Here is a 24,836-nt window from a genome sequence, read left to right on the forward strand (position 1 = left end):
AGGATCCTGTAGGCTTTCTTAGCCAATTTCTCAACTTGCTCTGTTACCTTCACAATCTGTGCAAATATACCCCCAGGTCTCTCTGTTCCTGCACCCCCCCCCCCCACCCCCCCCCACCTTAGAAATGTATCTTTTATTTTATATTGCCTCTCCTCATTCTTCCTATGAAATACATCACTTCACATTTCTCTGCATTAAATTTAACCACTCTACCAGCCTGTCTATGTCCTCTTGAAGTCTATCATTATCCTCCTCACAGGTCACAATACTTCCAAGTTTTGAGTCATCTGCAAATTTTGACATCTTTCCCTATATACCCAAGTCTAGGGCATCAATGTACATCTAGAAAAGCAGTTGTCCTACTTGTTAAACTGCAGAAAGCTTGTTATGGAAGGATAATGCTAGACCCTATATTCACTCAGTTTCACATTTATTGTGCAGAGTAAAAGGATTACAAACATATAGCTCCTCACTCAAACCCTTCACCAGTCTCAGTGAGAGTCTGCTTATAAGTGCTCAACTAAGATCCCAATTAACACCCTTCACCTGCATATAAAAAACCATTGATACACAATTAACAGATTAACACTAGTATTGACCCCTGGGGAACCCCACTGTATACCATCCTCCAGTCCGAAAAACAACCATTCACCACTACTATCTGTTTACTGTCATTTGGCCAACTTCATATCCATGCTGCTACGGTCTCTTTTATTCCATGGGCTTCAACTTTGCTGGCAAGCCAGTTATGTGGCACTTTATCAAACGCCTTTTGGAAGTCCATGTACACGACATCAACTGCATTACCGTCATCAACCCTCTCTATTATCTCTTTGAAAAACTCAATCAGGTTGGTTAAATACGATTTACCCTTAACAGATCCATGTTGGCTTTCCTTAATTAATCCACACTTTCCAAGTGACTATTAATTTTGTCCCATATTATTGTTTCTAAAAGCTTTCCCACCAACATGGCTAACTGGCCTGTAGTTTCTGGGTTTATCCTCGCACCCTTTTTTGAATAAGTGTGTATAACATTTGCAATTCTCCAGTCCTCTGGCATCACCATCTTAAACTGTCTTATTTCCTTTTCACTTCCCCTCTGAACTTTCTAGATTCAGCCTGTTTCTCACTTGTATAATCAACCTGGCATCTGTCATATACACCCTTTTACTGCTTCATCTTTCTCTCTATCTCATTCATCTTCCAGGGAATTCTGGCTTTGCTTGTTTTACTTTTTCGCCTTATGGGAATGTACCTCCCCTGTATCCGAACCTTCTCCTCTTTTAAAGGCAGTAAAGGTTCCATTACAATTTTGTCTGCTCTTCTTTGATTCTAATTTACATGGGACAGGTCCTCACCTCATTGAAACTGACCCTCCTACAATTAAGTATTTTTACTCTAGATTGCTCCCTGTCCTTTTCCAAAGCTGACCTAAATCCTGTGATACTATGGTCACTGTACCTTAAATTTTCCCCTACTGTCACTTGAACCACCTCATTAACCAGAACCAGATCCAGTAATGCCTCCTTCCCCTTTGGGTCGGAAACATACTGATACTACCACCCTCCTCCTTTCCTTCCCTATTTTTCCTGAATATCTTGTATCCAGGAATGTTTAGTACCCAATCCTGTCTCTTTTTGAGCCAGTACTGCGTTATCATTACAACATCATATTCCCGAGTGGCTATCTGCACTGGCAGCTCACTGAACTTATTGGACAAATGTGGATTAATTAAGGAAATCCATCACAGATTTGTTGAGGTAAAATTGTGTTTAATTAACTTGTTTTTCAGACTGGAAGAAGATGTATAGTGGGGTTCCCCAGGGGTCAGTGTTAGGGCCCCTGCTTTTCATGATCTATATTGATGACCGAGACTTGGGTGTGCAGGGCACAATTTCAAAATTTGCAGTTGACACAAAACTTGGAAGTAGTGCGAACTGTGAGAAGAATAGTGTTAGATTTCACGAGGACATAGGCTGATGGAATGGATGGATAAGTGGCAGATGAAATTTGATGCAGAAAAATGTGAAGTGATTCATCTTGGTAGGAAGAACAACGCGATGCAATAGAAAATCAAGGGTGCAATTCTAAAGGGGGTGCAGGAACAGAGGGACTTTGGGGGTATATATGCATAAATCATTGAAAGTTGCAGGGCAGGTTAAGAAAGCAGTTAATAAAGCATACAGGTTCCTGGGCTTTATAAATAGAGGTATAGAGTACAAAAGCAAGGAAGTTATGATGAACCTGTATAAAACACCGGTTCAGCCTTAACTGGAGTATTGTGTCCAGTTCTGGGCACCACACTTTAGGAGGGGTGTAAAGACATTGGAGAGGATGCAGAAAAGATTCACAAGAATGATTCCAGGGATGAGGAACTTCAGTTATGTGCCTAGGTTGGAGAAGCTGGGTCTGTTCTCCTTGGAGAAGAGAAGGTTGAGAGGAGATTTGATAGAGGTGTTCAAAATCATGAGGCGTCTGGACAGCATAGATAGAGAAAAACTGTTCTGATTGGCGGATGCATCCAGAACCATAGGACACCGATTTAAGGTGATAGGCAAAAGAAGCAACAGCGACATGAAGAAAGATTTTTTTTCTGCAGCGAGTAATTAGAATTTGGAATGCACTGTCTCTCAGTATGGTGGAGGCAGGTTCAATTGAGGCCTTCAAAAGAGAACTGGGTAATCATCTGGAGAAAAAGATTTGCAGGGCTATGGGGAAAAGGTGGAGGCGTGGGACTAAGTGAGTTGCTCTTGCAGACAGCCAGCACAGACACAATGGGCTGAATGGCTTCCTTCTGTGCTGTAACCATTCTATGATACTGTGATTTGCCATGCTTCATGCATTTATATGCATGCACTGTAAACCCAATTTAGACTTATTGCATATAAAAACAAGAAATGCTGGAAATACTCAGCAGGTCTGGCAGCATCTGTGGAGAGAGAAGCAGAGTTAACATTTCAGGTCAGTGACCCTTCCAGAATTTCTTGTTTTTATTTCAGATTTCCAGCATCTGCAGTATTTTGCTTTTATATTAGACTTATTGCATTCTCTCTTAGTCTGGTCCGAGTTAATACCTTACTATTCCTTACTCTAGTGTTATGTGTCTCCCAATTCTTTGTGCATCTTGTTTCTCCTTTTCTAATCCTACATCCTGGTTCCAATGCCCCTGCCAAGTTCTTTTAAATCCTCCCCCACAGCACTTGCAAACTCGCTGCAGGGACATTGGACCCTCCTCTGTTGAGTGCAACCTATCTAGCCTGTATGGTTCCAATGTCTCAGCAATCTAAAGTCTCCCTCCTGCACCATCTCTCCAGCTACACATTGATCTGCTCTATCCGTTTATTTCTATACTTCCTAGTGCGTGGCACTGGGAGTAATCCAGAGATTACTACTTTTGAGGTCTTTCTTGCTAGTCTCCTTCCTAGCTCTCTAAAATCTGCCTGCAGAACTTCATCCCTCTTTCTACCTATATCTTTGGTACTGATATGAACAATACTGTTGGCTGTTCACCCTCCCCCCCTCAATGTTATGAACTCCTTGACCCTGGCACCAGGGAGACAACACACCATCCTGGAATCACAACTGCAGCAGGCAGAAACACCTGTCTTAAATAAAGATAGTAAGTGCTGGAAATGTTCAGCAGGTCAGGCAGCATCTGTGAAGATAGAAGTAGAGTTAACGTTTCAGGTCGGTGACCTTTCATGAAATGTTAACTCTGATTCTCTCTCCACAGATGCTGCCTGACCTGCTGAGTATTTCCAGCACTTTCTGTTTTTATTTCAGATTTCCAATATCTGCAGTATTTTGCTTTTATCTTAGAAACACCTGTCTGTTCCCCTAACTATAGAATCCCCTAACATGATTGCATTCCCGATCTTCCTTCTCTCCCCATGCCACCCCCCACCCTGTACAGCTGAGCCAGCTGTGATGCCATGGTGCTGTGGCTGCACTCTCCAGACGAACCATCACTTTCACCAGTACTCAGAATTAAATACTGGTTGGAGAGCGAGATGCACTCCAGGGATTCCTGCACTACCTGTCTGGTCCTCCATGGCTGTCTGGCAGTCACCCATTCTCTCTCCTGCACACCTTGGAGTTGCAAGGCGATCACATCTAGAAACATGCTATCCATGTAGCTCTTAGCCTTATGAATAGACCGCAGTGATGCCAGCTGCTGCTCAAGCTCTGAAACCCAGAGCTCTTGCTCCTCCAGCTGACGACACTTGCTGCACCTATGGTTGTCCAGGATACAAGAAAAGTCCTGGAGTTCCCACATGGAATGGATACCCATTCCACGGGACTGAGGTGCCCTACCATAGCTCTATTTATTACACTACTAACTAAACTTACCAGAAATAAAACTTAAGACTTAAATACTCATTAACTACTCACCAATCAACTTCTTTTGTGCTTACATCACTTTATTTTGTAGGTAGGTTAACTAAAATGTTTTACTTAACTCTTATTATCTATATATCTCATTTTAATTTAGTTAAAAATTAGGAACATTTTAATGTTACCATTCCTCTTTACTTAATTTTAACTTTATCTAGATATGAGATTCACCAGGATGTTGCCTGGGCTAGAACATTTCAGCTATGAAGAGAAACTGAAAAGGCTAGGGTTGTTTTCCTTAGAACAGAGAAGGATGAGGGGGGACATGATTGAGGTATACAAAATTATGAGGAGCATTGATTGGTTAGATAGGAAGAGACTTTTTCCTTTAGCGGAGGGGTCAATAACCGGGGGCATAGATTTAAGGTTTAGAGGGAATTTGAGGAAATAATTTTTCATCCCAGAGGGTGATTGCAATCTGGAATACACTGCCTGAAGGGGTGGTAGAGGCAGGAACCCTCACACCATTTAAGAAGTATTTAGATGAGCACTCGAAACGCCATAGCATACAAGGCTACGGGCCAAGTGCTGGAAAATGGGATTAGAATAGGTAGGTGCTTGAGGGCCGGCACAGACACGATGGGCCGAAGGGCCTATTTCTGTGCTGTATAACTCTATGATTCTATGATTAATTAATTACACACTGATTGTAATACAATAAATCATACATAGAAACATAGAAAATAGGAGCAGGAGTAGGCCATTCGGCCCTTTGAGCCTGCTCCACCATTCATTACGAACGTCCAACTCAGTAACCTGTTCCTGCTTTCTCCCCATACCCTTTGATCCCTTTAGACCCAAGAGCTATATCTAACTCCTCCTTGAAAACATACAATGTTTTGGCCTCAATTTCTTTCTGTGGTAGCGAATTCCACAGGCTCACCACTCTCCTCATCTCAGTCCTGGAAGGTTTACCCCGTATCCTTAGGCTATGACCCCTGGTTCTGGACTCCCCCACCATCGGGAACATCCTTCCTGCATCTACCCTGTCAAGGCCTGTTAGAATTTTATAGGTTTCTATGAGATCCCCCCCTCACTCTTCTGAACTCCAGCGAATATGTTCCTAACCGACTCAATCGCTCCTCATACGTCAGTCCCGCCATCCCAGGAATCAGTCTGGTAAACCTTCGCTGCACTCCCTCTATAGCAAGAACATCCTTCCTCAGATAAGGAGACCAAAACTGCACACAATATTCCAGGTGTGGCTTCACCAAGACCCTGTATAGTTGCAGCAAGACATCCCTGTTCCTGGACTCTAATCCTCTCACTATGAAGGCCAACATACCATTTGCCTTTTTTACTGCCTGTTGAACCTGCATGCTTACCTTCAGCGACCGGTGTACGAGAACACCCAGGTCTCTCTGCATATTCCCCTCTCTCAGTTTATAGCTGTTCAGATAATAATCTGCCTTCCTGTTTTTGCCTCACATTTATCCACATTATACTGCATCTGCGATGCATTAACCCACTTACTCAACTTGTTCAAATCACCCTGAAGCCTCTCTGCATCCTCCTCACAACTCACCCTCCCACCCAGTTTTGTGTCATCTGCAAACTTGGAGATAGTTCCCTCATCTAAATCATTAATATATATTGTGAATAGGTGGGGTCCTAGCACTGATCCCTGCGGTACCCCACTAGTCAGTGCCTGCCATTCAGAAAAATACCCTTTTATCCCTACTCTTTGTTTCCTGTTCGCCAACTATCCATCGCAATACACTACCCCCAATCCCATTCGTTTTAATTTTACACGCTAATCTCTTATGTGGGACTTTGTCGAATGCCTTCTGAAAGTCCAAATAAACCACATCCACTGGCTCCCCCTCACCAACTCTACTGGTTACATCCTCAAAGAATTCTAGTAGATTTGTCAAGCATGATTTCCCTTTCGTAAATCCATGCTGACTCTGCCCGATTCTACCACTGTTCTCCAAGTGCTCTGCTATAAAATCTTTGATAATGGACTCTAGAATTTTCCCCACTACTGACGTCAGGCTGACTGGTCTATAATTCCCTGCTTTCTCTCTACCTCTTTTTTTAAATAGTGGGGTTACATTAGCTACCCTCCAATCTGTAGGAACTGTTCCAGAGTCTATAGATCTTGGAAGATGACCAGCAATGCATCCACTATTTCTAGGGCCACTTCCTTAAGTATTCTGGGATGCATACCATCAGGCCCTGGGGATTTATTAAACTGATAAATTAAGGTTAAACTCCTTACAGGTAGTGTTTGCTACACTCCAACTAATCCATATCCTTTAATCTTCTCCAATAGTCTCCTGGGATGCACCTTGCCAAAGGCTTTCTGAAAGTCCATGTACACGACATCTACTGCATTTTCAACATCTACCATATCTGTCACTTACTCAAAACATCCTTTTCTAAGTGCCTATTTTTTCAAATGTGGTTGAAGAATACTCAGTTATCATTGATGTGAACTTCTAATCTTTAACAAGTCTTCTGATTTTTACATTTAAGAAAATAATGCGCAAAAGATCTACACTTAGGACAGGTGGTTTGAATAAAATAGGTCACTCTAACTGAAAATATAGCTACTGCCTGAGTGCACAATGGTTTTAACATAAGTTTCTTTCTCTTGGGCGTAATTCCATTGATTGCAATGGAACTGTGTATAATGGGCGGCTGATCCAATACCACCCATTTAGCACCACATCCTGACATAAATATCTACCCAATCGTTCCTACGACATTGTTTCTATATGTACATTATCTTTGATTTGCAAAATCTCTTCTTTAAATGTCTTGCTTTCTAAACCTGTTTTAAGTCCAGTTTATTATCTATTGTACTTGAAGGGAAATCCTGTAAACTGTGAAGGTGGTTAGTTGGGCTACAGAATGACGTAGAGTATCCATTCTCAGTGCTCCTCTATGTTTAAGGGTTTCAGGATATGTATATGCATAGTGCACCGTTTTCCCTTCACCAGATATGGGATGCCTGTCTTTTGAGGAGTACCACTGAACTGGCTAAGAACTGAAAAATAACATTTTTATTTTTCTCTAAGCATAGTCTGGAAGGTTTCTTCTGTACTATATATAGTTAAATTGTAAATGCCTTCTTTCCAAAGGTACTTAAAATTTTGCTACACGCAGTGAACGAAGAAAAGTTTCCCCATCTCTCTTCCAGGTATATGTACATTGTTGGACATCATGTGGTTTGATACCTGCAACCATTCTCTCTTTGGCCTCCTTATCTCGAGAGACAATGGGTAAGCGCCTGGAGGTGGTCAGTGGTGTGTGGAGCAGCGCCTGGAGTGGCTATAAAGGCCAATTCTAGAGTGACAGGCTCTTCGTTTGTCGGGGCTGTTACACAGTTGGCTCTCCCCTTGCGCCTCTGTCTTTTTTCCTGCCAACTGCTAAGTCTCTTCGACTCGCCACACTTTAGCCCCGCCTTTATGGCTGCCCGCCAGCTCTGGCGAACGCTGGCAACTGACTCCCACGACTTGTGATCAATGTCACAGGATTTCATGTCGCGTTTGCAGACGTCTTTAAAGCGGAGACATGGACGGCCGGTGGGTCTGATACCAGTGGCGAGCTCGCTGTACAATGTGTCTTTGGGGACCCTGCCATCTTCCATGCGGCTCACATGGCCAAGCCATCTCAAGCGCCGCTGACTCAGTAGTGTGTATAAGCTGGGGATGTTGGCCGCCTCGAGGACTTCTGTGTTGGAGATACGGTCCTGCCACCTAATGCCAAGTATTCTCCGGAGGCAGCGAAGATGGAATGAATTGAGACGTCGCTCTTGGCTGACATACGTTGTCCAGGCCTCGCTGCCATAGAGCAAGGTACTGAGGACACAGGCTTGATACACTCGGACTTGACCTGCAACCATAGGAGCATGTAAAAGGCATTATAACAGCTGTACTGAAATGTATTTCAAAGATTATTTACATGTGATGTTCTGTGCTAATAAGAACAGATTGATCAATTTATTTGTTGGCTGTTGCTATAATGACAGTTTGAATTTGCTGCAGGTTGTACACTACAGTGGATGAACCTGATTTAGCAATCACAATGTATAAGAAGCTTAAAATGTATGATGACATGATCCGACTTGTGGCAAAATATCATAAGGACCTACTCACAGACACCCACCTTCATCTTGCAAAGGTAGGGGATAGAACAGGTTCACGATGTTCTAGATTTATCGTTCAACAGAATGATAGTGCGAGCTCACTGCAATGGTATGAAACGGTAGGGTGCTAAAGTATATCATACAAGGCTGTGAAAATTATGTTATAAAATGCAGTATAAGATGAGTTGTTTTAAAATATCTTATCATTTTTAAAAGAAAGGAATTCACATCATCAATGATTTTGAAACAAATTCATGAATACAATTTGGTGCATTTAATCTAAGTCTTGACGCTACATGGATTGAAAATTTGGTCTTAATATTTTTCTTAACCAAAATTTCATACAAAAATCAATTACTCTTGGAATTACTTAGTTGATTTCAGTTAAGTTAAACAATGTTAATACATTACCAGCAACACTGCATTTGGTCTCTTAATTTTAACATAACGTTTTACCAATGTCCTAAGCCCAAAAATGTATTTCCAGTTTTGTTACAGTATATTGTTAAACGTTGAGATCTCCTCCACCACTATTAGCTGGTATCTGTACGACAAAATACTTCAGATATACAAAAGACTGCGCTATAAAGATCTAGCCCACAGATATTTGCTTTTAGCGGTTACAAACTCACATCAAAACCATTACAGCTGCAAACAATTATACTAAAAAACTAAATACAGATCCAGTATTCAGTTTTAATATTTATCTGACTCGGGTGCATGCCTAATTTTCGTACAATTGTGTTGCTATAGGAACTGGAAAGTGAAGGCCGTTTTCGAGAAGCTGAATATCATTATTTGGAAGCAAAAGAATGGAAGGCAATAGTGAACATGTACCGTGTCAATGACATGTGGGATGAAGCATATAGGGTAAGAAAATCGATTTGCTGTATTCCCTACATGCTTAGGGCTGGATTTTATGTTCCTGGCATGCTGGGAGGCGACGGAGAGTGGAGTAGTGCCTGGTAACACATGGGAAACCCAGAAGTAAGTGCCGTGCATCTGTCAGTGGCTTTTTAACCCAGCCAATGCATTATATTATCTCCAATTTAGCATGAGTGGGTGTAATGAGGACCCACATGAGTTGATTTCAACTCCAGTATTTAAAGGGACATTCCAAACATACAATTTAATAGATTTTAGAGTCGGAAGCATAACAGACGGAATTGGCAGAAGCCTGCTGGTCAGTGAAACAAAGAAGACCTGGCTGGAGGTTGCCTATGAGGTCAGCAGCAGGAGATTGGTGCCATGCTCGTGGCTTCAATGCCTCCTCCTCAATAACTGAGAGATGGTTGGAAGGCCACCTCTGGTTTTATGCCTCTCCCTCGTATTCTGTGCTGTCATATCCTGCAAGGAGGGAAAAGAAACCTATGAGTGAAAGCAATGGCATGTGTTGAACAGATGGATGGAGAACATTTGTTCAGGGTAACTGTGAGGGCAAAGAATGACATCGAATAAAGATGAGGGCAGGTGTCAGTGGTAGGTGGACAGATGGGGTTGTGAGGAAGTGCGTACACACAGAGATGGCTATATCTGCAAGGTAAATTGGTGTGAGGACTAATGTGCAGGGGTAGGCTTGAGAAGACAGACTGAGGGGGGTTGGGGTGACACATCAGGATTAGGTAAATGTGCCACTGTACTCACCTTTCCTGGTAAAGTGTCACCACCAGGTCCACTTGACAGCAGGTTTTTATTCCAGCAGGCTGCAAATGTCTGTCACCACCTGACGCGGGAACCTGAGCCTCCTGAGACACTAGTGTTCTGACTTGTCGAGTAAGCGTATCCTCTGCCTGTAGACCCTGTGTGTCAGCTACGGCTTCCCAGGAGCTGCATCCTTCTGCTTATCCCCTCCTGTGTAGCTGCAGGTCTGTGAGCAGCAGGGTGTTGTAGTTCCTGCTGTGAGTGGGCAAGAAAGTGGCAGATGGAATATAATGTATGGAAACGTGAGCTTATCCACTTTAGTAGGAGGAATAGAAAAGCTGAATTTTTTTTTAAATGGTGAGAAACTGTTAAATGTTGATGTTCAGAGGGATTTAGGTGCCCTTGTACACAAAACACAGAAAGTTAAGATGCAGGTACAACAAGCAATTAGGAAAGCAAATGGTGTGTTGGTCTTTATTACAAGAGTAAGGAAATCTTGCTGCAATTGTACAGGAGCTTTGGCGAGACCACAAAGAATCACGGGATTGGGTGGGAAAGTGAAGTTGTGATAAACCCTCCACCATGATCTTATTAAATGGTTGAGCAGGCTCGAGGGACCGTATGGCCTACTTTTGCTCCACGGAGGCCCCCACCCCAGTGGCAAGGACTGCCCCCCCCCCCCGGCAAGCCTGCCCCACTTAGCTTTACTCTGGGCCTCCAGTGCTGCTCCTGGTCCCGAGCCTACTGCAGTCCCAGCAGTGACCACCGCTCCTGCCCTCTGATTGGCTGGCAGCTCGGAGGCTGGACATCCTGCCTCAGAGGGGCAGAAACCACGACCTCAGGCAACTAATTGTCTGACAACTGTAAAATCCATTCGTGGCTTCCAGGGCAGGCAGAGGCGGACTCACCCTCAATTTTCCAGCCAGCAGGCAGGGCCACTGTCTCCACGTTAAATATCGGCCCTAAAGTTGTCAAACGTAACCTCCAGAATTGTCGAATTAACTGCTCAGCACAAGTACTGTGAACAAAGCCTTTCACACAATCAGGCAAGAAAGCAGTGAGGTTTCAGTACTTATTGGAATATTTCCCTGTCATGTCTTCAGCGCTCTCAGTTGCCGCTGTGTTCGGGCTTTGCTTTCACTGCCAAATTCTAAGAAGCCAAGGAAATCTGTGGACCTACAGTTAAATTGCAAAAGCCATGTTGATATTGATGTAATTCAGTGAATGACATATTGAAGTTGACAGTCTGTCTCTCCCGAGGAGGAAGGCTGCACACAACCTAACTTGCCAGTTAACTGCGGAAGTCAGCATCCCGACGTGCTGTTGGTTTCCCTGGTTTTGATGCCCGATCTGCTCCCAAACCATGCAATTCTGCACATTAACTTCCACCATTAGGTTCAGTTTTTAATTGACAGGAAGTCCTTCGTTTACAAGGACCATTCAGGTTATGCCAAAACTCTCACAAATGGCCTTATCAAACTAAACAATCTTTATATTTTAATATAATAGTGTCATGCTAGGCCCCACCTGCCAAGAATGAGGCACATTAATTTTGTCATGAACATTGATTTTAAGCTGTTATTGGAGTGAAGAAAGGACTTGCTTTAAAAAAAAAAAGTTGCCAGATCTTGACTGGAAAGATATTTGCATACTAACAGACAGTGTTTAGAAGGACAAAGCAGCCATTCCCTGACACATTCAACCCACAATGGACTTTTGATCAACAGACGTTGAAGGTGGGGGAGTGGGAGCTTGCATTCCAGTTTGACAGCTAAGATGGCCGAATACACAAACGGACATGGTCAAACCAGTTAGTCACATGACTAACTTGCTGGGCAACCTGAGTTTTTTGAATTTGTACAAATAATTTGGGCAGAATGCTCCTGAACTGAGAAGATCTCTCCTGTCTGGCTCGCCACAGTCTCTCCTGTCTGTCTGCTCCCATCTCTTTCTCACGAACTCCAAATCCACTGAAGACACATGAACCCCAAGAGAGAAAAGTCTCCTACAGTGAACAAGGTTTAAGAAGAATACTGGGCCCCCCAAAAAAGCAAGATCTACCTACAATACAGGACTCAACAGTGAGCTCAAAGAACCATAACAAAAACTCTTCAGATATTGCCTCAAACTTTTTCACTTTATTTCTTCTGCTCTTTTCTGTCTCTGTTGCATGTGTGTATCGCGTATGCATGCTAGCGTGGGCGCATCGTGTATCTGTAGGCATCAACCGAATTAGAGTTTAAATTTAATAAATTTCAAACTTTTCTTCTTTAAACCTGAGAAAGCCTGTTTGTGCTGGTTTCTTTGCCTTATAATTGGAAAGCTGTGAACAAGGATTCACCAATGGGGAGCTAATAACACAGTGTGTTTAAAATTAAACCCTGTTACAGTAAGACCAGGTGAAGGCTGAAAGGAAACCCTAGACCTCTTTCTCACCTGGTCGTAACAGTAGTTACATGTTAATAGCGTCTATATGACTATCTGATTTTTCCCTAAGTAAACAGATCCTTAGGGGTTTTCAGTTTTATGAATGTCCATCCCTGTCTGTGACACCTGTAGGTGGTACTAACGTAGGACTTTACCAGATTTGTACTTGAGTAATGTTCAGGATCATGGTTTGTCTGTCAAAATCCCTTTGAAGTGTGTTCTTAAAAAAAAAATCGAAGTATGGTTTTGGTCTGCTTGCAGTTGCAGGCTCTGGCCGTTAATTGTCAAACAACAGCAATTTTTATTTCTCGAGTTTAATCAGGTCCTCCATCTGTGTGTTTACCTCTAAATTTTTGGACTTTTTGTTTTTAAATACAAATCTTTTGATTTTTGCCATTTCTGACTCTCCATTGTCTTCAGCCACCTATCCTGCAGTTTCTCATTTTCTCCTCTCTAACCTCACTCCCTAGTGAGGAACCCACCACCTGCCAGGTTCTTGCAACACTTTCAGCTGGTATCTTCCTATCCTTCCTGTTTCTCTTTCTGGTCCTTCATGTGTGTCTTTCTCGTGGAATTCACACTTCTTCTAACCTTTGTATATTACCACAGCTTTTCTGCTTTCCTTTATTTTCATAGCCCAGACCCCAAGTCACCTTTTGACCATTGCCACTTTGCAGGGTTCCCCACCCTGACCCAGTCATTGTAAAATTGATGGGGTCTTTGGCCTGACTGCTTCTATCTCCGACCTTCCTCAGTGGTTCTTTGCTACCCCAGTCTAATTCTGCCTCTGTTGGTGCCCTGCGAGTTGGCTGTACTGACCAAGAAATGCAATAATTTATGTAAATTATGTTTTTTATATGTAATATATATTTATATATTTTTAAATAATAATTTTAATGTAAAATGAATTTGCTGGTGATCCTTATTCAGCTAGAACATCTTCCTGTCACCTTGCCCCTTTACCTACCTCCTTTATTCCCCCTTTTTTTCCTCTCTTCTCTGTATTCCCTTGCCCTCTCTCCACTACACCTTTCTCCCTGTCTGATATCTCCTTTCCATGTCTTCTTTCTTCTCTTCCCACTGCCTTCCTCCTTTCCTACTCACTTTCTCCAATTCTTCTGCCTTCTTCTCCTCTCCTTCCTGCTTCTCCTCTATCTTCCTCTCTCTGTCCTTCCCCTTCTCTGCTCCCTTTTGTTTTGACCCACTTTCACTCCACCCTCTCCTTTCCTGCTGTCGTGCCCCCTGACTTTGATCCCTCACTGCATCTCCCCCCAGTGGCCTCTAACTCCTCTAACTTGTTATTGTGCTCCAGCTTCCCTCCAGGCCGTTAGGTCTTGCTCTACTTTTCCTCTCACCCAGTTTATTCCTTTCAACCCTACTCCTCGTCCCTCTATTTCTAACTCAGCTATTCTTTTCCTCTCAACCCCAGCCTCTAACCATGTTCTACCTTTCCCCTTGCCACCTCCTGGCCTCTAAATTGATTTAACCTAAAAACTACACTCAGTACACACGTGCACCACCACAGAAGGTGAACTAGTAATTAGATATCATGTGACTGCCTCACATGCTGTAACGATTTCTTTGTTGGTTAAATTCAATTCTTTTTCCTCCTGGTCATATACTTCTGGACTGCCTTTTTCTCATCTTGATCAGCTGTTCTGTTGTTATTTAGTATGTATGCATCAGTGCTCTTGCTGTTACATAGCGTCAAAGTACAATGGGCACAATTAAGAAGGTTGCCTGCAAAAATTCAGAGTGGAAGAAGGTACATGATATTTTTAAAGGGATAGTAGAGGAGATGTTCTGTTTTGGCACTAACTGGAAGCACGCATCAGGAAATTACATATTCTAGCCCATGCTTTTCCATTTATTAAACTTGATGGACAGAAAATCACTGGCTGGGATGCACAATTTTCTGATCTGTACTAAAGTGAAAAATCTTGACCCTAGTGTTCCTAAACGATTTTCTTATATGAGAAAGTAACAATTCCTATTTGTTTGTGTTCAATCTTCATCAAATTGAAGGATACCCAAAGTGGGCAATTTTATTTTGAGTAGTTATGGTACAATATTATGTATTGATTGAAAGCTGATTGAACAGGTGACAAGGTTGAGGAGCTAATTGTTCAACAGATGCATTACATGTTCTACTGGACATTTAACAAAAACAGATCTTTAAAAACGGTCACGTGGAAGTAGTGGTGGACACACAGAAGTAGGTCAAAATGGTATTGCATACAAAAACAATTGATAGCGCATTTGTTTATTGCATTAATATTTCAAAGTGAATGCTGCAGAAACAGTTAAATTAATTATTTTTGTTAAACTTTTTATAGTTATGATTTGAAAGGCTTGAATTGAAGAAAACGCCCTTGTATTTCTTACAGGTTTCTAAAGCCCATGGGGGTGCAAATGCCCATAAACAGGTGGCCTACTTATGGGCTAAGAGTCTGGGAGGAGAGTCTGCGGTTAAATTGCTGAATAAGTTTGGTCTTCTGGAAACAGCAATTGACTATGCAGCTGATAACTGGTGAGATATACTTTAACACAAATGACAATTTAAAATAATTTCATTTTAAATTATATGAATTTCCCTCTCTCCTTCCTGTGTCATGCCCTGGCTGACAAAATAGATAACATACTTAACCGGGATGGACACAGCCAACCTTATCGGAGCAAAATCCTGCAGCATTGGAGCAAAGTGATCTAATTTTAATAATTGGTGAACCCATTTTCACACGCAGCTCACTTGGGCAACCACATTTTCCTTTTAAAAGCAGAACTGGTGAGATTTGGGTCCCAAGGCTCTTACCCCCTGAGGGAAGATGTCTCTTGACGCTCTGCCCAAGAACTGCTGACCTCTAATTTTCCACTGCAACTCCTTCTGCTCACTCACAGCTCTGTGTATCACACTGCAAGATCCCCTCTGACTCACTTTCTAATGTCTCTTCTTCCAGCTGGTGTTTGGTTGGGAGAGGGAAAATGAGAGCCATGTAATGGCTATACTGGGAGAACAGTATAGATGTCAGATGAAATGAAATGTGGAGGCAGCATGGACTCGATGGGCTGAATGGCCTTCTGTGCCATAAATGACTATGGGTGGAATTCTATGCTGGCGCAGGGGTCTCAACGACGTCGGGAAACCGACGCTGAGATCCCCTTGTCACCTCTTGTACGTCAGGCCCACCGTATTTAGTGGCAATCAAGCACTTAACTTGACAGCGGCGGTTCTTCCATCAGATTTAGCACTCCATCGCCAGAATTTGCAGAGCTGGCGGTCAGTCAGAGGAGGCAGTGGCTGCTGCTGTAGATGCAGCCATCAAACAGAGGATCGGTGCTGCAATCAGGCTTAAGTTAGGTTAGGACGGGAGGGGTCTCCTGGAGTGGGAAACGCGGGTGACGGGGTTCAGCAGCAAGGGCAGGGGATTGGCCTTCAGAGGGCCCCCCCTTCCCTATGCTGTGTCCCTCGTTCATGCACTAAGTGCCTTTGAATGAGGGACCACACACCCCCCATCGCCCCCGCAGCTCGGAAGCAGCCTGCACAGTTTTTCTTGCCTTGCTTCCTTGCAGCAACAGGGCCACCCGCTGCACCGGTAATTGCGACTGCAGCGGGAAGAAACTCATAATTAGGGATTAATTACCCAGTTAAGGGCCTCAATTGGCATTGGGGCGGGAAGGCCATTCACAGGCCTTCCTGTCCTGGGCTAAATTTCGGTGGAGGCAGGATGGTTGTGGGGTCCCCACCCCACCACTGCCATCCCGCCCGATTTTATGTTTTCCCGCTTTCAAACCCACCGTGGGGGAGAGCATAAAATTCCACCCTATGGCTCTGAGAGGTGAGGTATTGCATTTTGAGAGGAAGAATATGAAGAAGAAATATGCAGGAAAAACTTCTAAAATGAGTAGTGGAGCAGAGTGCGTTAGAGTTCACATACGTAAACTTTTAAAAGTGGGAAGACAAGTTGATAAAGATGTGTTTTTTTGAAAAAAAACTTATGGAATTCTAGGTTATATAATTGGAGACACTGAGTAAAAAGCAAAGCAACAGTGCTAAACCTATACAAATTATTGGTGAGACTGCAGTTAGAATATTGTGTCTAATTTTAAGTGTTTTTCTTTCGGAGGAATGTTAGGAATAGGTGCAGAAGCAATTCACAGGTGCCAGTGATGAGTGGTTTCAGTTATGAGAAGAGATGAGCAAAATAGGAATATTTTCATTCAGGAAAATAAACTTAAGATCTAATAAAACTGTTAAAAATTATGAGGTTTTGATGAGGTATGTAGGTAAATCTTAGGTGGAGGCTATAACTTTAAGATCACCAGCAAAAACGAAGGGAGAGGTGAAAAGAATTTAATTAAATGGTTGCTTTACCAGAAATAGTGGTGAAAGCAGAATCAATAATCGCTTCTCCGATGAAAGTGGATAAATATCTGAAAAAAGACTTAACAAAAGGGTATGGGGAAAGGATGGGAAATGGGATTAATTGAATAGCTGACCTCCTGTGCTGTAAAATTCTGAGATTCTAAATTTCAGCCCAATTAAATGCCTTCTCGATACTCATTTGATAATTCTGATTGCTCATATGAAACTGATGTGCTTCGAAAGTCTGCCAGGACTTGTACTAGGTCGCTTGCTGTCAAATGTATTTATTAATGCTTTCAGTGATATGAGGAGACAGTCTTAGTGATATGGCAGATGAATAATTGATGTATAATTTTAAACAAAATTAAAATATAAAGTATACTTAACCAATGAAGAGTATTATTAAAAGAAGCAGAACGAGAAAAAAGCTTTGGGTGCAATATCTGATCAAACATTCAGTATCATACTGAAGGCCAGTGCTTTGCAAATCAAGCAGAATGTTACATGTACAAGTAGTTCAATAGAATATAAATTTAAGGAAATCATGGACTTTATGTGGAATTATATCATAAGTTTACTGAAAATATTTTTCAGAAGGTGGAAGACCTGGAGGACATTTAGTGCATTTCGATTTTCAGCTTAAAACTCAGTCATTGCAATTAACAATTTCTTGATTTTCTATAAAAACTATGTAGGTACACATGCAATAATAATTTACACTATGGTAAATTCTGTTTCAGCTCTTTCGACTTTGCTTTTGAACTGTCACGGTTGTCTATGAAAAATAAAATCCCAGATATACATCTCAAATATGCTATGTATCTTGAAGATGAGGTAATGGTTACTTTTGTTTGTGGGTATTCAATCAATTGCAGTTCTACTAGCACAACTGGATGCCATTTTTGATTTGTGTTTATATATTTGTCAACATGGTGACATGGTATAATACAACTTGATCTAATGCTATTAATCAGATAGCCAAAGTAAAGTATTGCCACTTCTGGCAATTAAAATACAGCTAAAAAATAACTAAGTCCAAAAATATTTCCTATTATGCTAATTAACTTTTTCACTTTTTTGAGGTTTATGTTGATAAATTGGGCATAGATTGTCTGTGGTTATAGGAGGAAACTAACCTCTTTTTCTTTATTTTTGTTCCTGGGTTAAATCCAAACCAAAGTGCCCATAATTATGCAAAAGCAAAATGCTGCAGATGCTGGAAATCTGAAACAAAAACAGAAATTTCTGGGAATGCTCAGCAGTTCAGGCAGCATCTACAGAGTGAAAAGCAGAGTTAACGGGCTGAATTTTATTTCCCCACTGCTGGGAATAATGGCAGGCAAAAAAAATGGCGACCTGCACACACGGGCTGCGCACTCCACGATCTAGCATGTGGTGGTTCATTTAAATACACAGAGCGGTCCGCCTACCCCCCAATCACGTAGCGTTAACTGCCTCTGCGCAGGCACTGGTGCCATTTTTAAAGGGCTGCCAGACCTGCACAGTTGAACCCCGTACACGCCGCCCATTACACTGTAAATAGATTTCTGACCCATACCCCCTCCCCCCCCCCCCACAATGCAATGAAAATAAATGGCCCCACCATTCCCCCCCCCACCGCAAGACACTTTGACCTCTTTCCCCCCCGCCAACTGCACAAAGTGCAAAGGTTACACCTCCTCCCCCCCCCCAACACTAGAAATGCAGAGTTGAACCCGTTTTTCCCCTCCCACCCCCATTTCACTAAAAATCCTATGTTCCCCCTCCTTCCCCATTTCAGTGGTGCCAGCTTTCCCTGGACGGGAATGTGAAGGCGCATGAGTGCAGGCCATCAGACAGAAGATCCCAGACAGCTGGTAAGATCACAGGGAATGGTATTTAAATTGATTTATTGCCTTTATTTAAATATTTTAAGTTGGATCCCGTCACGGAGCGGTGTTGGGAAGGCCACCACAGAGCCTTGCTGTCGCCGGAACGAACGGGTCAGCGCGAGCTCCGTGGCAGGCCGTTGTCACTGTGATCTTCTGCCCAGCCCCACCACGGAGCCCGATGTCAGGAGCTCAACAAAATCCTGGCCAGTGTTACAGGTTGATGACTTTTCATCAGAACTGGCAAAGGTTAGAAACGTAATAGGTTTTGAGCAAGTGAAACCTTTGCCAGCTCTGATGAAAAGTCATTGATCTGAAATGTTAACGTTGCCCATAATTATGGTTCTGTTAACTTGCAGTTCATTGGTGTTTTTCTTAAACTGTTGATAATATAGCAACAGAAAATAATGTTATGGAAAAAAAATTGAAAACACATGAAACAAATTTAATAAGGAAACAAGGAGGTATGGAATTTCCTTGTCTATCTACAGTCCATCACTTATCAATCAACCATTTCAGAACTAGTTGCAAATCTGGCACAAATAAATGGAAGCAATACAATTGATGACATTAAACAATGATAAATGCAGGCACATTCCTGAAGGAAAATCATGTTTCATGATTATAGGGTAAATTTCAAGAGGCAGAAGTCGAATTCGTTAAAGCAGGAAAATCTAAGGAGGCTGTCCTCATGTGAGTATTCCTTTAGTTAGATAACTGATTATGTAAATTGCTATTTATAGCTTTGTGTAGCTTAACTTCCAGTTTACTTTTGAAAGGTATGTTCATAACCAGGATTGGGATGCAGCCCAGAGGGTGGCGGAGGCTCATGATTCAGACAGTGTAGCTGATGTCTTGGTTGGCCAGGCACGCTTTGCCTTTGACCTGAAAGAATATCAAAAGGCTGAGGCTTTCCTTCTGAGGGCTCAAAGACCAGAACTGGCTGTCAAATATTATAAGGTCAGAATAATTTTTAATCATCATTGAAAACTATACTGAAATTTAGCTGGGAGTGCCAATAGCTCATTACAGAAGTAAGCTTGCAAGACTCATTGAAGGATGATTGTTTCATATGTAAATATTTATTGCTTAACTTATGGCTTTGAGAAATTAAAATAGTAATTGAATCTGAAAAATGTACACAGTTTGTGTTTCATGTGTGTGGAAATCAAAGAATTGGCAGAAAGGCTTACCCAGGTTTATCTAGCAAATAGCAGGACATGTCTTATTTAACTGAAAAACAAACTTGCATTTAAATAACACCTTTCATGACCACAGGACATTCCACAGCGCTTTACAGCAAATGAAGTATTTTTGAAGTGTAGTCACTGTTGTAATATAAGAAATGCAGCAGCCACAGAAAGCTCCCACAAACAGCAAAATGATCATGACCAGATAATCTGTTTTTATGATGTTAATTGAGGGATAAATATTGGCCAGGACACCAGGGAGAACTCCCGTGCTCTTCTTCAAAATAGTGTCATGGGATCTCTTACATCCACCTGAGAGGGCAGACGGAGCCTCAGTTTAACACCTCATCCAAAAGGTGGCACTTCTGATCTATGTCATCTTGGATTTTTGTGCTCAAGTCCTGGAGTGGGACTTGAACCCACAATCTTCTGACTCAGAGGCAAGAGTGCTACCAACTGAACTATGACTGACACCAAAAACAAGTAAAAACTGAAAATTGTGTTTTTGGCATGTTTAAACCATTTTTAAATTCGTTGTTACAGGAAGTTGGAATGTGGAGTGATGCAATTAGAATTTGTAAAGAATATATCCCAAACAAACTGGAACAACTCCAGGAGGAATATGAACAGGAAGCAATTAAGAAAGGAACAAAGTGAGCAAATTACCTGTATACGGTGGAAATGCTTGTATTTGTAATTATAAAGATTATCAGTTACATGGCTGTAAAACTAAACACTATATATTCTAGTTTTGGGAGGAACGATCTATAGAGTGGAATTTATGTTTTTTTTGCTATAGTCATGTTGGTTATAAATACCCTGAGAGTGGAAAATTAATGCTATAACTTTTCTGCCAGTTTTACCACCATTGACTGCTGAGTGAGTCGATGGTGACTTGTTTGAAGGCTTTTGCTAATGCTACACTGAAGTGTAACTAAGATGCAAGTGAGAGTAGCCATAGGAGACCCAACCATTGATAGTTTTCTGTACCTCGCCCTCTCATTTGCCTCTCCACCTGATTTTTACATCTTTGCTTAAAGAGGCACTTGTTAATGGTTAAAGAATTGAAAGTATAAAACAGCCATAAAATTTCGTTCAGTGACCACTAGGTTGCAGAAATCTGTCACAATTTGGTAGCTACATTAAAGGTGAATCCTATGCGTGCCAAGTTAAAGAACATTGCCAAACAGTTGAAGAAGCCCTTGGCCGTGATCTTCTGCCTCATACTTGCAGGCAACTAGTTTGGCACAACCTGGAGATTATTCAGCAGGTGGTCTCCTGACTTGCCTGCAGAATGTTCAACGTAAATAAGGTGTTATGAAATTTAGTAAAAGTATAAAAATAACTACCGATAGAGTTAGACCCTTTAACATTTGAGAGAGAAATTCTAAGATGAAGTCCTTGGTTGAAATTGTACCTTTGTAGACTTTGCATCGTTCTTAGGAAAATACATATTTTGTAAAATTATGCATCACCCATACAGCTATTATTCTTCATTATACGTATTTCTTCACATACATCATTCAGTCATTGGGCTTGCTACAATCGATTTTTATGGTGAGCAGAAATTAGGTTGACATATAATTGTTAATGTATTTATTATACAAAATTGGTTTTCTGCACTCATTCACAGCTATATTATATAATTACAGTATATAAACAATTTGTATTATTCCCTGCAACAGCACTGGACTGTTCATTTAGGTGTTAACACATTTTATATTTTGTCAGTTTAACTCCTCTTGATTTCATAATTGTGTATCTTAGGGGAGTAGAAGGAATAGTTGAACAGGCCAGAGAATGGGAGCAATCAGGAGAATATGTCAGGGCTGTGGAATGTTACCTTAAAGTCAAAGAGACAAATAACCTGGCTCTGATGGAAAAGTGCTGGATGAAGGTAAGATATATACTTCAAATGTCACATTCACAGCAAGAGGAACAACTCTCAGTTGAAGTAGACCCAATAGTCCTTGGCTACCAAAATGGTCTCTAGGCTACCAGATGCCAAATATTAGAACTCCAGTTGGCGACAGGTATTTCCCAGGGAGAAATCGTCACAGGCAGATAGCTACATTACTATTCATTGAATGAACTTCAGTATGTACATGGTAGAAGAAATTAATATCATCGGTTTTGAGACTTCTACTAAATTTTAAAGTACATTCAGGAAGTGCAGAGAGTTTAACCACAATCAGTCAACTGCACTCTTTTTAGTGGATTATTCATTTTGATGAATGAGTAACTTGTCTGACCACCAGAAAACAAAATGAAAAGCAACACCAAAGTTGTTTTAAAAGCAATATACTGCGGATGCTGGAAATCTGAAATAAAAACAGAAAATGCTGGAAATACTCATCAGGTCTGGCAGTATCTGTAGAGAGAGAAGCAGAGTTAACGTTTCAGGTCTGTGACCTTTCATCAGAACTGGCAAAGGTTAGAAATGTAATAGGTTTTAAACAAGTGAAGGGGGGGTGGGGGGAAAGAGAACAAAAGGGAAGGTGTGTGATAGACAGAGGGCAGGAGAGATTAACTGATAAGGAGGTCATGGGACCAAGGCAAAGGGACTGTGCTAATGGTATAGTGAAAGACAAAGCATTAGTGCAGAGAGAGTGTTAATGTCAGAATAATGAACAGCTGTGTTCAGAAGCACAAACGTGAAAAAACAAGTTTAAGTCAGGCACATGGTAAAAAAATGATAAAACAAAATATTATTACAAAATAATAATTAAAAAGGGCTAGTCATGCTCTGAAATTATTGAGCTCAATGTTCAGTCTGGAAGGCTGCAGAGTGCCTAATCGGAATATGAGGTGCTGTTTCTCGAGCTTACGTTGATGTTCGCTGGAACACTGCAGCAGGCCAAGGACAGAAATATGGGCATGGGAGCAGGGTGGTGAATTGAAATGGTATCGCGGAAGGAACAATCCCTTCGGAATGCTGACGGGGAGGGGAAAGTGCGTTTGGTGGCGGCATCACACTGGAGGTCTGGAAATGGTGGAGGATGATCCTTTGGATGTGTAGGCTGGTGGGGTGGAAAGTGAGGACAAGGGGAACCCTGTCGTGGTTCTGGGAATTTTTAAAAAAATGTTTTTATTCTTTCCACAAGCGACTTTGTGATAGTGCTTTAAATGTTAAAATGTAGATTAAACGGTAGATTAAGGATGTGTAACACCACACACTGTTGTCACAAAAGCTAAATGACTGAAATTGACAAGCATGACCCATTGAATCTGTGTGTCAAGGCTGATCATTTTACCTGAAAGAAAGGGACTCTGAGCAATGGAGATGGTAACTGAATAGTTTAAACTAATTTTCTGCGGATGCTGATTGACCTGTTCTTTGTTTCCAGCTTTTTCAGTTTTGTTTCAGCTTTCTAGCATTTACAATTATTTTGCTTTTCTGGATTATTCCTTTCTTAAACTTAACAGTTTCTAATGTAATTAATCTACCTGAATTTATTGCCTGACTATTATCTGTGTAGCAAAATATTGTGAAGTTCTATCTTATTTGCAGTCGGTACTAAATTTAAACAAAGTGATTCTTGACAACGCAGCTGGCGGGAACGTCATCCGACTGCGCTAACCTGTGCACATGCGCAAACGGGCTGCTGCTCGCTGCGCGTGCGCTGCGATCCGCATTGCCAAGACTGGTTGGCGCATGCGCGGATGACGTCATAACGTAAATTGCCAGGACTGGTACACGCAAGCCCAGATGACGTCATTGCATAACGCGGGAGAGAGAGCAAGCAGAGAAGCGGGGAGTGGGGAAGAGAGCGGGGTGTGGGGAGGGAGTGGCCGAAAACCTTGGTGGCTGCGGCTGCGCTCTCCTCCTGTCCCCCCGCCCGCTCTCTCCAGCCATTCCCCCCCACCCCCGCAGCCATTCCACCACCCCCCCCCCCCCCCCCACCCGCCTGCTCTCTCTGGCCATTCCCAAGCCAGCGGATCTCTCCGGCCATTGTATGCTGCCATGTGTTTACGTTGCCTTTGTGTGATTATTTAAGCAGCGCCATCTTTAGTCCTGGCAGCTGCCTGAACGTCGCTGACTGTGACGTTTTAGTTGAACAGGCTGCATTTGCGCATGTGCCAGTGCAGTGCCACCTAGTGGCTGCATTGTCAGCAAACGCAGCCAAATTTAAATCTGTGCCTATCATTCCCTTTTTTAGCAGTGTGATTTTGGTTCTGTAACCAAGCCTCTCACACAAATATTAATGTGTTTTTTATATTCCAGGCTGCTGAATTGTCCATCAAATTCTTAAACCAGGAAAAAACTCTTGAGGTGATTCAGACACTTGGTCCTCGGCTGATTGAAATACAGAAATACAATGCGGTATGGATTTGGATTTGGATTATTCTGAATTGTTTTGGCTCTGTTATATATGTGGAATGAAATATTCTGGAAGTACCATTTAAGTTCTCCCTGTGTCTGCGTGGGTTTTCTCCGGGTACTCCGGTTTCCTCCCACAAGCCAAAAGACTTGCAGGTTGGTAGGTAAATTGGCCATTATAAATTGCCCCTAGTATAGGTAGGTGGTAGGGAAATATAGGGACAGGTGGGTATGTGGTAGGAATATGGGATTAGTGTAGGATTAGTATAAATGGGTGGTTGATGGTCGGCACAGACTCGGTGGGCCGAAGGGCCTGTTTCAGTGCTGTATCTCTAAACTAAACTAAACTAAAAACAGAGAATGCTTGGAATACTCACCAAAGAAAAACATGGGTTAATATTTTGGATGGAGATTCTTCATTAGGACTGACAAAGGATCTCTACCTGAAATGTTAATCTATTTTCTCGTTCAGATGCTGATGGACCTACTATGTAGTTTCGATATTTTCTTTTTTTTCATTTGCATTTTAAGTAATC

The 24,836-nt window shown here is 42.0% G+C and overlaps 1 protein-coding gene across 2 annotated transcripts in view; it reads left to right on the forward strand.

Annotated features, from left to right (window-relative positions):
• Positions 1–24,836, forward strand: part of ift172 (intraflagellar transport 172) — a 183,177-nt gene that overhangs the window by 108,645 nt on the left and 49,696 nt on the right. For both annotated transcript variants that reach the window (XM_068024099.1, XM_068024100.1), the window contains exons 28-36: positions 8,390–8,525; positions 9,244–9,360; positions 14,946–15,088; positions 17,662–17,755; positions 19,418–19,482; positions 19,569–19,749; positions 20,523–20,632; positions 21,747–21,876; positions 24,205–24,303. In XM_068024099.1, coding sequence (XP_067880200.1) covers positions 8,390–8,525; positions 9,244–9,360; positions 14,946–15,088; positions 17,662–17,755; positions 19,418–19,482; positions 19,569–19,749; positions 20,523–20,632; positions 21,747–21,876; positions 24,205–24,303 — 1,075 coding nt within the window. The remainder of the gene's footprint in view (positions 1–8,389; positions 8,526–9,243; positions 9,361–14,945; positions 15,089–17,661; positions 17,756–19,417; positions 19,483–19,568; positions 19,750–20,522; positions 20,633–21,746; positions 21,877–24,204; positions 24,304–24,836) is intronic.

Source organism: Heterodontus francisci, chromosome 3, assembly GCF_036365525.1.
Source record: "Heterodontus francisci isolate sHetFra1 chromosome 3, sHetFra1.hap1, whole genome shotgun sequence".
Taxonomy (NCBI): domain Eukaryota; kingdom Metazoa; phylum Chordata; class Chondrichthyes; order Heterodontiformes; family Heterodontidae; genus Heterodontus; species Heterodontus francisci.